A 13,742-nucleotide genomic window follows, 5' to 3' on the forward strand; every position below is an offset into this window, starting at 1 on the left:
GAGAGAGAGAGAGAGAGAGAGAGAGAGAAAGAGAGAAACTTTTGATTTAAAAAGAAGTTTGATTTAATTAAAGGAGAGAGAGAGAGAGAGAGAGAGAGAGAGAGAGAGAGAGAGAGAGAGAGAGAGAGAGAACCTAATTTAAAAGAGAAGGGGGTTTTAATTTAAAAAAGGAAGGTGAAAAAAAGAGGTTTTAATGAAAAAGAGAAGAGTAAGAGAAAATGAGATATTACACGCGAGAAAGAGAGGAGGGGAAGGGGTCTTGATTTAAAAAAAAAGGTTTGGAGAAGGAGATAGGTTGGAGAAGCCCTCTGGTGGAGGTTCGAGGCTTTCCGAACCTATAGCTAAAATAATGTAGTAAGGCAATAATCAATTGACACTAAGGCAAGTGAACTTTGAAGTTTGCATGGGACAAGTGAGTCTGGCATGTTAGTAAAGGTGCCTCCATATTAAAAGGTAGTTGTTGTGATGGGGCTAAGAGACAAGAACGTGCATGTATCTTTTAAATTAATGCATCTTTAATGGAACAAGGAAATTGTGGGATTGGGACACCACTCTAATTTCTCATTTACAACATGTGTTCAATCTGCGTCTCCGGAGTCCGGAGTCCGAGACTTTTGTGTAGTATATCCACATCGACTTTATTTGTACTGACCCATCATCATCATCATCATCATCATCAAGTCACTACACTACAGCTTGCTTTTCTGTTCTTTTGCGCGGTAATTTATTGCGAGAGGGAAGGGCTTGCATACCCTTTTTTTGTTTTTTGGGTGATTGATCATTGCCAGGCTTCAGACGTTGACATGGATCTTTTGAAGAAGCAGGTATGATAAGCCAGGATAAGTTTCTCTTGAGAGAAGCTCAAACTGTGTGTGTATGAGAGAGAGAGAGAGAGAGAGAGAGAGAGACAGAGAGAGAGAGAGAGAGAGAATGGCCAGAGTCAAGCTGGGCCTTAAGAGGCCTAACCCAGAATAAGTCTCTCTGAGAGAAGCTCAAGCTCTGAGAGAGAGAGAGAGAGAGAGAGAGAGAGAGAGAAAGAGAGAATGGCCAGAGTCAAGCTGGGCCTTAGGAGGCCTAACCCAGAACTACGTTTGATGAAGAAGAATGACCCACTTCACAGCACCTCAGATCAGAACCTCAGTGAGACGATTAATGTTGCAGAGAAATCAGATCAGGCTATGGTGGCCACAGTACTACATACAGATCAAACGATGGTACCTTCTTATTCTTCTTCTTGTTCAAATGGTGATAAACAAACTCATGAGCATGATCAATTTCACCACAAATTTACGGGTAGACAGTCACCTGTGAATGAATCCAAGAAACCAGTACACATCATGAGGCATGCTTGTAATCCTGATCATCGGCACGCAATATCAGACGCCACTCATGATTACAATAGAATTGGCTGTGATCAGCCTCTGATTAAGCAGGAGCCAGTCATCATCCATGCGAGGGACCCCAGGATAATCCACACCAATCCTGGCAATTTCATGCTGCTCGTGCAGAGCCTCACGGGCTCCTGCACAACTCGGGCTCTCTGCAAGCAGTTAGAGGAGAAGAAGCAAAGGAAGAGGAAGGGGAATTGTAGCACATGTACTGCTACTGATGAGGTGCTGCATGAAACTGTTGATGACCTGACAGTGAATGATGGGTTGCAACAGCAGAAGGTGAAAATTAAGCAGCAGCAGCAGCATCAGAAGAAGAAGCAGCAGAAGAATAAAAACATGTCAATGGAGAGGCCTAAGAAGGTGTCAATGAAAAGGCCTGCTCATGGGCAACAGTGCTGCAGTCATCTTGCAGCCGATCATCCCATGCAATCACCACACTTGTCAGCACATTTGAGTCGTGAATCCTCTTCATCCTCCATGGATTCAGAGCACAAATTCAAAGAATCTCCCTCACTGGAGACTGATGATTTGAGCAGCTCCCCTCTGCGCAGATTGCAGGATGAGGGGTCCATGGGTTTTTCTCCCAACATATCCGTCAATGATCACACTGGCATCCCCTTCAGCAAGTCCTGGAACATGCTGACAGATTCCATTAACTCCTCAGCAGTGACGTTCCCAAGCTTCCTTGGAGATCAGCATGGTATAGCTTGGACAACCGTGCCATTCAAGTTCGAATCCATCATTGGCAGCTTCACGGATCATAGTCTTCCTGTGAAAAACATAGCCTGTTGGCCAATGCTGGATAAGGATGATGTTGCAGGTAATGAAGATGGTGACTTGTGTTTAAGTCATGGATTTCAGCTCGCAAGTTCTAAAAATGAAGGGTTAAATATGGAAGACCATCATGCAGAATACATTGATGAGAGCTCTTTCAGCATTTCCCCTATCATTGATTTCAATGTATCTTCCTTGTGTAGATCCATCCCAGAAATCTTAGACATAGACTCCCTTTTTGCCTGCACAGCCGACCAAATTGTGCAGTAGCCCCTGCAGTTCTGATGTGTGGTTTCATGACAGCCAAGTACACACATCATGCAACCTTGCATGGTGAAGAATCAAATCCTGTACAGTAGTTATAATTGGCATATGCCGTGAGCTGTTTGCTCTTCAACTTGTTCATATCTGCCTCTTATAATGTACAAAACATTGTTCCAAATGACTATCCTTGCTTGCCCTTAGTTGCATCCAAGAGATTCTGATATTAGGCAGGAGTTAGCCTGTAAGCTTATTTATCATGTCCCCATTTTCTGATGAGATGACACTGATATTATAGGGTTTTAACCATGTTGAATCTCCCCTCAACATCAAACTAGACTAACCATGCATGAATATCAAACACACTCCCACCCCAAACACACACACACGCAGAGGATAATGATGTAGTGAGCTTGCCTATAGTGTTGCATGATAGCAACTTATTTCACTTCCAACTAAAACATGTCTTCACTTCTATCGTAGAGGTTTAGTTTGAGAAGCACTAGAAGGTTGTAGGTTTAGTTTTGAGCAGGCACTATTTTCGAGTAGACATGTCTTTAGAGCCATAATTCAAGATGGGATGAACTTTATCACTTCTACTTAATGAATTGGGCATAATATTCAAGTAAAAATATATGATTTGTTAGTAGACTTACGAAGAAAATATTAACTTTATTGAAATTGTATGATTTGTTAAGACTTTAAAGACTTAAAAAAAAATATTGATTTTTATTGAAATCATATGATTTGTTAGTAGACTCATGAAGAAAATACTTTGATTAGTAGGTTTTAATCTTACATTTGAAACTAACATTAAGCTTTTATAGCATGTGATACCACTGTCCCATGACATCTGAAACCTAATATTTTAAGATGCTTTGATGTTCATGGTTAACGTTGTCAGATTATAACAAAATGCACATGTAATACTTAGATAGAATTAAAACAAATCTCAACTTGACACATCTAAAACACCAAGTATTTAATTTTATCTTCATATGGATATACAATTGTATTGACTAGTTAGATAAATAATTAATACAAGATTGATTAAAGTTGTCACTATATGTCCAAAGAGGCACACCTCTTTTGAAAGCATAAATCTCTGTGAATGTCACTACTATTGTGTTAGATAATGCTTCCGATTATAAATGGTGCAAGTGAATACATAATGGCAAATTATTTAGAGATTGCTCCAAGTCCTTGTATAGCTTACACTCTCAATTGATTTTTAAAATGTCTAGAACAACTCTCATTCATTCAAGCTATCCTGTTAGATATGCAACCATATTGCAACTTTTATTATAGAACATTAGTATACATAAATATTTTTTTGACAACACTCTAAGAAACACTTAAGGATCTTTGTACTACATGGTTTGCTATTGCTTATTCGGTCTTGGATTGATTGAAAGAGGTGAAAGATGTGCTTTAAGAGGTCACTATAAGAAGATTTTGACATAATTGGCTCATTAAGAATCTTGAGTACCAATGGCACCAGTGCTCGGGTAAGTTATTGATGAATATACATGTGCATCGGGTGGGTTTAAAATAAGGTATTTGAAAATGTAAATTTTTTACATTTTTTACATACACAAGGGTGTAATATAAAGGGGTTATTTATAGATTGAATAGAAAATGATTATATTTTATTCAAGAGAAATTCACAGATAAGGATATTTATAGATAGGCCCTGAACGCACGTGATGTAGAGGACACACATATAGTAACTTCCCCAAGAACGTGACACAAATGTTTGAAACTATGCATTTAATGCATGAAGTGGAAAGAATCATTGAGTTAGTAAAATTGGTTGTGCTCATACTATGCATGATTGACAAAGAAAACTTTGTTATGGTTCAGACACCTTTACTTGCACTTCCATGAGGTGCTTAGAAAGATGGAGGAGCTCACCTCTTTCACATCATGTGAAAAGGCAATCATCACAAAAATTGTGGAATTGTGTTGGGCATGGTGAGGGTTGTCCCAAATTGAAAGGTCCAAGTCTTTCCATGATTATAAAACAAAGAGGTTAGGTCAAATTGTAGAAACATGTGTGACCAATTGTTGCTAGGGAATCAAGGTAAGGAGGCATGCTTGCAAAGAGTGAAGTATCCATGTAGGGTAGGGATGTTCAAGTTTTCTTAGTAATTTGATACAACAAAGAGTTTGTTGGCCTTTCTTGGTGATTGTATACCTCTTAAACTTTAATATGTAGCTACACATATATTACATGTTCTTATTTCATGTAGTAGCTCTAAACAAAATTACTCTATATTCAAGTTTGTGTATTCAAAGTGTAGTGATAGATCAATGCTGAGGTACTTGGGAGCATTATATGGCGATCCTTTATCAGAATAAGGAAATGGCAATATCCTCCCGTTTGCAAACTTGTGCACGAGCTTGCACTCGTACCAATGATGGCACCACCTCGCCTAAGCAAGCGAATAATATTGGGAGGCAGTGTTTGCTTGGGTGGGGGCACCACCTTTGAGTTGATGCCCAACCTTGGGGTATGGCATCCCTTTAAGGGAATTTGCCAAGATTGGTGGTTTTAGTCTAGCACTACCAGGACCCCTGAACCAAGGTGCTAGGCGTCTACCCATGCTCCATTATTTGGGTGGTAAGCGCAGTCTTACAAGGAACATGTTCTTGAAGGAAGTAGTGAAAGCACTATGTATAAGCTGGTGTCATAGGGTTCCGCCTTAAATTAATATGTATTCAAGTTTGTGTATTCAAAGTGTTGTGATAGATCGAATGTGTCGAGAGTCAATGATTTATTGTATTGCTTCTCCAATCTATGCATCTTAGAAAATCTCTTTGTTGTTGCACCTTGTGTAATGTCTTGTATCTCCATCAAGAAAAATGTCTAACAAACCCATGAGCTCATAGTGAAAAGAATTGAAAATGAGAATGAGAATGAGGATGAGCTAGAAATGGATAATAACTTAGAAAACCTTGAGGAAATGGATTTGGTACATGTACTTGTTAAAAAATAAACCATTTGAATATTCAAGTATATGATATCTCTTTGCTTGTAGTTATTAGGTTTTAATTAATTTTACATGCTTGCAACTACTAACCTTTTTCGTAGACTATATTAATTAAAATATTATATTTATTAAATAATTAAAAAATAGCTAACAAAAAAATAGAAGATTAAATCTCTTCAAACTTTAGGTGGTTTATTAGATCCTTCTCATTTATTTCAAGTTGAAATTGGCTCTACTAGTCATTTTCTCCTTCTATGTCATCATAATAATATTAAAAGCTAAGTGATATGGAAGCACAACACTATTAAGGCTACTATTTTTAAAAGAATTACTCAAAAGGCTAACAACTATATGCTATGTGATGGAGGGAGCCTTCTTTAATAGCTTATTAGTTTTGAGTAATTCCCAAAGAAACAAAGTCCCCACTTTAGGCATGGCTCTTAAAACCAACTAAGCTACAGACTAAGGATTTTGCCTTTATCATGTAGCATAGAGGCATCAACATTTGAGCAAGCTCTTGTTTAAGAATATTTGATCTTTAGTGTTCTACATCCAAATCCTTCAAAGTATTTTCTTTGATCTCTTGAACATTCATTGAATGGTTAAGATTGTATTAATTATCTATCTAGAGAAGAAGGGTTTACTATTAAATTTTTTTAAGTATAATAAAAGAATATTCTTTCTTATGAAACAATATTTCATACACAAAATAAAATTTTAACACACAAGATTAGTGATTATTCTATAGTCAAGGTATTATAAGGATTATACAACTATATTAAACATAAAAACATACTTTTAAATGGTATGAGTGTATAAATGCACCTTAGCTTGGCTACTTTTAAATTGCATGAGTGTATAAATGCAACATAGCTTGGCTATGTACCACCTTACTTATGGATTCAAGATGAGAAAGCGACCATTGGTTGGAGGTGAATAGAACTCTTATTTAATCATTTCATGCCCCATCAACAAACCTTTTTGCAAGGTGGTCAATAAGTGGAGTTAGTTCTATTTCTAATTTAGGTAATAAAGCTTATAAAGTATTACATTTGAAAAGTCCATTAGCCATTAGAAGATAGGCGCTTATGTCAAACATATGTCTTATGCATGATAGGATTTCTAAAGTAATTCATATGAGACACATGCATATGTAGAAGCAAATGGGTAACAACTTTTGAAAGTTGAAGGTAAAATAAATATATGATAAAAAATCTCACATATGCAATGTGTAGAAAATGTGAAATGTAACTACAATAATGAGAATTAGCATTATGATGAAGTTTTTTAAGGGAACATCATAAGGTGTGTGCATAGGACATCTTAAATTAGAATCAATATTCTCGTGACATCCTTTAAGGCAACATCAATAAGGTGTTTGCATAGAACATGTCAGATTGGAGTTTTGGGCTAGTGGGTTTGATACTTATAATGTGATAAATTAACATTGATAAGACATATAAGAATTTAAGATCCTCTCATATAACCTATGAATAGCACATAACGAATTTTTCATCCTACTATATAGTGGCTCCATTTACATTTCACGAAACTTGAAGTTTCTTTATAGCACATTTAATTTCATATGTTCCGATATACAATACCCCCCTTGCAGTATTAATCCATGCATTTAGCATTTTTAATTGAAATATCATGGTTAACATTGCAAATCTTAAACTAATTAATTTTCTAATATAGAAAGTGTCTCAAAAACTTTAGTTCTAAAAATATATAGGACTATTACATTAATATTAGATCTTCATTAAAAAGATAAACAATGATTAGGTTAATTGCAAATCACAATCAAATGAATTAAATGGCATTATTGTGACCATGTTGTAAGGTTGGGTACCTCTTTTGTAAGAGCAAAAGGTTTAACAAGCTAAGAATACAACCAAACCAAACTTCCAAGATAACTAGGAACTAGTCTAGAATTAAGCAAAACAATGAGCTAGCATATATCTAGACTAATAAAATAACATCCTCGATACTACTAGAGTACTAAAATAACTAGAACACCACAATCTGTGCAAAGATATATGGCCATCCCAATATTTGCAAGTCTATATTTGCAAATAATACCATAAAATGTTTATGTGCTTGCCATCAAATTAATACATTCTATACATTATGCTATGAAAAATACCATTTTCTAAAGTACTTATAATTTACATTATGTTTTAGAGTTCCATGGATTTGGTATCACGGACAACCTAGAATGAATGATGCATGCACTAAAAGAACAAATGATGTATGTATAACATTTATAGAATACAATGCCTTATGCAACATAATTATACAATATATAATGTATGAAAGTTGGAGAGAATGCATGAAGTACCATAACTTTTTCATAATAGAAGATGGAAACAAGAGAAAATTAAGTGACCTTGAAACATGTAGGAGAAAATGCATGGCATAATATAATATTAACACACTAAAAAAATATGATGCCATCTATATATTGTCACACACATGTGTTAAGCATTTCTAGACAATGAGGCCAACCCTAACTATACTTAACTAGATAAATCACCCAAATTTTTGTGCACATATTTTAAGAATTAATGTAGCTAGGCTTGACCATTGGGTTCTTTTAATGAATTGAGCTTTAATTGAATTTTACTCTAGGTAAGAGGTCAATTCAAACAAATTAACAAAGGATGTTGGCTAGCTCCCATATAAACCCAAAGGGTTAACCAAGGCCATTAGGAGAAATATGGACTCTCTTTTTTGCCCCTTAAGGAGTGAATAAACAAATATAGGCCTAACCAATGAGAGAGCTGGGATTCCAAATTCATGTAACATGAATCTTCTAGCCATATCTTGGCCCAAATCTTCCCTCAAGAATAAAATAAGGGGCAATGTGGAGAATACAATGTTGACACTTCTTAGAAGTTTGTGACTCAAATTTTCATTTTCTTATTTTTTATGTTTTACTTTTCAATTTTTTACTTTTCAGTTTTCCCCTCTTTCTTAGCGGAACTCAAATTTATCATATCGCTTTCCCTGATTCTTCTTTCCCGATGAAATCTTAGAGCCTCATTGTTGCTTGCCCTATCTGTAACCCTGTGAAATTTCATTTTCTCTACAAAAACACAGAGTGAGTTTCACATGTTTTATGATAGTAGAGCTTATTCTACCAAAGCCCTAAGATTTTCTTCACAAAACTTTACAAGTATATTGTTCTCTTCCATGGATGTTCTATGGTAAAGTTTTATCTCGTTTGGACAAAACCTATGCAAGTTATGTGCATTCTCTAGCATGTAATTTCTTTTGTTTTGGTACTCTAGGAGTCTCTTACAATCAAGAAAAATGATCTTTTGAATACTCAACTTCTTCTTCAACATCTTATCATTTCTTTGTAAATAAAATTACATATATGTTGTGTTTTTTTGTTGCTTCATAGTTAAATTTTATCTCATTTGGACAAAATATATGCAAGCTATATGCATATTGAGCTTTCCTTTGTTTTTTTACTCCAAGAGTCTCCGAGGGTGGAGAACAATTATTTTTTAAAAACTCAACTTCTTCAACATCTTTGGGATTCTTTGCAAAGAGAGCCATGGGTATATTGCCCCTTTTTTCTGTTGCTCCATGGTTAAGTTTCAACTCATTTGGACAAAGCCTATGTAAGTTATATGTATGCTTTGAATCAATATTTCTTTTGTTTTTGTACTCTAGGAATTTGTTAGTGAAGGAACAATGGTCTTGTTATAAGTCATCTTCTTATTCAACTTCTCTGGGATTCTTTGTTAAAAGAATTATAGGTATAAGGTTTTTTTTAAATTGCTCCATTTAAATTTCATTTCATTTGAAGAGAATATTTAAAAATTATACACATGCTAATAGGTAACTTTTCTATTTGGTTATCATAGATGTCTTCATAGAGAAAAAACATCAGTAACATACTTGTAGTGGATGTCTTCAATATGAAAGATAGTGGCAGTAATTGGATTTCTGATAAGTACTATAAGTTGGATTAGATTTTGATGCACCCAAGTACTCGAGGGAGTGTCAAGGTCAGGCATAAGGATGTTGCAAACCCTAGCAAACATTGGAAAGGTAGAATTTTAGAGTTCAAAAAAGTGTTTAATGGAGCAAGTACTGTAACAAAAGTGTTGATCCAACATGTTTATATACACAAACAAATCTCTGTACATGACAAGAACTACATTGCAAATTATTTTAAAAAAAGTAAGTTGTTAAATTTTATCATTTTTTATTCTTTTGCATCAAATTTGTTTTTAAAAATCTTTGCAGTGTTCTAATTCAATCTTGTTTTACTTACTGACAGCTCTATATCCATCAACTTTGCATGAATAATAAAATGTGGAATGTTTGAGCGGTAAGATACATGTTTGGCATGAAGACATAGGTTCTTTGATCTATGATAATAACCCTGCAAGTCAACTTGCAACTCAAAATATATATATTTAAAATTCATTGTATGTAGTAGTGGAAAGCCATAGATTGCAACATGTCCCATTGCCGCCACTATCTAGTGGAGAATGGTTGATTGGTACCTTGGAGTTGTCAAAAGCATGCAAGTCCAATATAAAATCTAACATCAACAATGCTATGAAACCCACCACAAGCTCCAAAGATGTGCATCTTAGTTGGTTTATTCTATTCTCATTGTTTGCACATTGTTTGGTTCATGTGATATTTTGAAGAAAACAAAGATTACTTATCAATGTAAGTGTCCATCCGAGGAATGAATGAGTCAACTATTGGGTGAGTCTTGGCAAGTTAAAAAAACACATTTTGATGAGACAATTGAGTGGAGGATCAAACAATCTGATCTCACATTTAGGTAAATATTTTTTACTACTTTGAATGCCTTGATTTAATTGACATAGGTCTTGCTTAGATGAATTGTTGTGTTATTCGCATTTACTTACCATTACTATTTTTTATTACATGTATTTCATTGCTAGACAAACTTTGTGCATTCGCTTTTCATATAGAAGATGGCGACTTTTGCCAGGCGAGTGAATCAGCTTGGATCAAGATACCCGATATGAGACACATATAGCTCTCATAGATGTGGTTATCTTGTGGAATGGTCACAATCCTTTTGTAGTCTAGTGCAGAGAGCCATTGGCCCATTTCTTTTCTGAGACAACAAATCCACTTAATGTCCAATGAGCCCCTTTGCAATTTCTATTTCAAGTTAGATAATAGAAAAGTCAAGATTCGTAGTGAGCAATCCATGACATGTAAACAATGTGCTTCTCCACATATCCTTGAGATAATTGAATCCTTGTAACTTTTTTTGTAAAGAATGAATGTAAAAAATTTTAAAACTTTTGAGTACTTTCAATTTAGATAATCTTAGTTTACTATGATTCAAGCATGTGATAATATATATTCACTATAAGGATACGGAGGCATAGCGACGGCACTTTCCGATGCAAAATAGCGGCGTCGCTATTTGTGTCGCAAATACTGACGGTACTTAGATGAAAAAACGTGGGCCGAAGCCCGAGCACGTTATTTTGTGCGAACAAACAAAAGAGATAGTGAAAGGGAGAGCGAACTCCATCTTGCATTTGAGAGGGAGAGGGAGAGAAAGAGAGAAAGAGGGAGAAGGAAAGCTTCTCACTACCACTGCCGTCGTTTGCGAAGAAGAGGAGGAAGTGTACGGAGGGCGAAGAGGAGCCGCCATTGCGAAGAGGAGCCGACGAATCCATCCTCCGGCCTTTGCAGTGAGTGCATTGTTCCTTCTTGCTTTGTTTTTGTTTTTTCTCCTTTTCTTTTACTTGTTTTTGTTAAAAATCATGTGTATTGAGAGAGGGAGAGGAAATGAGAGAGGGAGAGGAAGAGAGAAAAGGAAAGAAATAATGAGAGAGAGAGAGAGAGAGAGACAAAACATTAAACATAATAGGGAAAGAGAGAAAGAGAGGGAGATGGAGGGAGGAAGGGAGAGAGAGAGGGAGGGAGAGGTTGTTATTATTTTTATTGTTGTTTTATTTCTTCTTTTCTTTTTTTCTTGTTTGTTGTTATTGTGATTGTGGTAGTGGTAGTGGTAGTCGTTGTTTAATTTCTTATTTTCTTGTTTGTTGTTGTTGTGATAGTCGTAGTCATAGTCGTAGTAGTGGTAGTGGTAGTGGTAGTTATAGTAGTAGTAGTTGTTGTTTAATTTCTTTTTTTCTTGTTTGTTGTTGTCATGATAGTTATAGTCATGGTCGTAGTCATCATAGTCGTGATTGTAGTAGTAGTACTAGTAGTAGTAATAGTAGTTTTCTTGTTTGTTGTAGTAGTAGTAGAAGTAGTTTTTTTAATTTTCTTGTTTATTGTTGTTTAGTTTTCTTGTTTGTTGTTGTTGTTGTTGTAGTTGTAGTAGTAGTTTTTTCTTCTTTTCTTGTTTGTTGTTATTGTAGTAGTAGTTGTTGTTACTGTTGTTGTTGTTGTTTCTTCTTTTCTTGTTTATTGTAGTGGTAGTGGTAGTGGAGTGGTAGTGGTAGTGGTTTGTTGTTGTGGTAGTCATAGTTATAGTCATAGTCATAGTCATAGTAGTAGCAGTAGTAGTAGTAGTAGTGGTGGTGGTGGTGGTGGTGGTGGTTTTCTTGTTTTTTGTTGTTGTTGTTGTTGTTTTTTTCTTCTTTTCTTATTTATTGTCGTTTAGTTTTCTTGTTTGTTGTTGTTGTTGTAGTAGTGATAGTAGTAGTAGTTTTTTCTTCTTTTCTTGTTTGTAGTAGTGGTAGTGGTAGTGGTAGTGGTAGTGGTAGTGGTAGTGGTAGTGGTAGTAGTAGTAGTAGTAGTTGTTGTTGTTGTTGTTATTGGTTTTTCTTCTTTTCTTGTTTATTATAGTGGTAGTGGTAGTGATAGAGAGAGAGAGATGTTTTGTTAAAGGAAATTGGTAGTAGAGAGAGAGATGTTTTGTTAAAGAAAATGAGAGAGGGAGAGGAAGAGAAAAAGGAAAAAGGAACGAGAGAGAGAGAAAATAAACATACAATATAATAAAGAAAGAGAAAGAGAGAGAGAGATGGAAGGAGAGAAGAGAATGAATGGATAAAAAACAAAGAGAGAGTGGTGGCGAGGTCCAGTGCAATACCACGAGATGGGAAACACTCCGACATACGTTAATTTGTGGGTGTGTGGAAACTTTACATATGTTAATTTTGCTGAGTTACAAGAGAAGAAATCCCTTCTCAAACAATTTAAGAAATAAAAAAAGAATGATAAAAAAACAAATTGTTTGTCGTAACATAGACCAAATGGAAAACGATGGAGGTCATGATGTTCAAGATCGCGAGGCGTATCTTAATCAGCGTGTCCCATATCCTTACTCTCAATGTAAGCTGGCAATTAGACAAAAATGTTGATTGTCTATAGAACATGTATGACACTTCGACGAGTTTCAATCTGAGATCATTGATCAGGAAATATCAGATTTTGAGCAAACAATAAGAAAAGTGTATAGCAATCATGCATTGTATTCGCAAGCTAATTGAATACCATATACAAAAACATTGGGTATGGTTGGCAAATTTTCTATCCAGGGAGGTGACGTCTCGTCCCAAGGAGGAGTACACCCTTTGTGGCCAGTTAGAAGAGTTCATGGGCATGTGATGGATGGAGTGCCTAAGCCAATCCACCACTTGGAAGGTACTAACCAATCTATACCGTCAATACCAAAGAAGACAAGCAGCCTTCCAGACTTACCTACAATCTTGGAGCCTGAGATGGAGGTAATGATTGATGCATTGATACCCATGGATGTTGACACTTCTGATCCACTTAGAGAGGAAGCATCCATACCATTATATGATGGGTGCCAAGTATCTCTCCTGAAGACACTGCTTGCACTTTTAAGTGTGCAAGAAAAATACGGGTGGAGTGATGTGAGTGTGACCAAGTTGTTCAGGTACCTTGTATGTACACTTTGTTGATTTCTTTTCGGCACTATCATTAAAAAAATTTGTGCTTTTTCAAGATGTTTTATTATTTTTTTCAGGTTACTGAAGTCATATATTACCACTTGCAAATACCATGCATGAGTCTCATGATGATGGGCGACATGTTTTACGAAAGCTTGGCATGGACTACAACATCATCCATGCATGTATCAATGATTGCATACTATTTCGAGGAGAATATGAGACTATGGAAATATGTCCAAAGTGTGGTGCTCACAGGTATCGACAGGACTTGCAAGGGAAAACCATCCCTCAAAAAGTTCTTAAACACTTTCTGCTTATCCCCCACATAAACCACATGTTTCGTACGTTTGACATGGCAAGCATGACAATGTGGCATGTGCAGAATAGGTCCATAGATGGAGTTCAACGAATATCAGTGGATTCACGTGCATGGA

The 13,742-nt window shown here is 35.8% G+C and overlaps 1 protein-coding gene across 1 annotated transcript; it reads left to right on the plus strand.

Annotated features, from left to right (window-relative positions):
• The first annotated feature begins 801 nt into the window (after window positions 1–801).
• LOC148009938 (uncharacterized) lies at window positions 802–2,570 on the plus strand. The gene has a single exon (XM_087673393.1). It carries the CDS (start codon window positions 1,044–1,046, stop codon window positions 2,433–2,435), a length of 1,392 nt encoding a protein of 463 aa, XP_087529519.1. The 5' UTR covers window positions 802–1,043; the 3' UTR covers window positions 2,436–2,570.
• Window positions 2,571–13,742: the final 11,172 nt, after the last annotated feature.

The sequence above is a fragment of the Lygodium microphyllum genome, chromosome 30 (assembly GCF_053477565.2).
Source record: "Lygodium microphyllum isolate KBCC chromosome 30, Lygodium_microphyllum_v1.1.10, whole genome shotgun sequence".
Lineage (NCBI taxonomy): Eukaryota > Viridiplantae > Streptophyta > Polypodiopsida > Schizaeales > Lygodiaceae > Lygodium > Lygodium microphyllum.

Excerpts from the sequence above, each read along its gene's own strand:
- LOC148009938 (XM_087673393.1), top strand. The coding sequence starts at position 1,044 with ATGGCCAGAGTCAAGCTGGGCCTTAGGAGGCCTAACCCAGAACTACGT.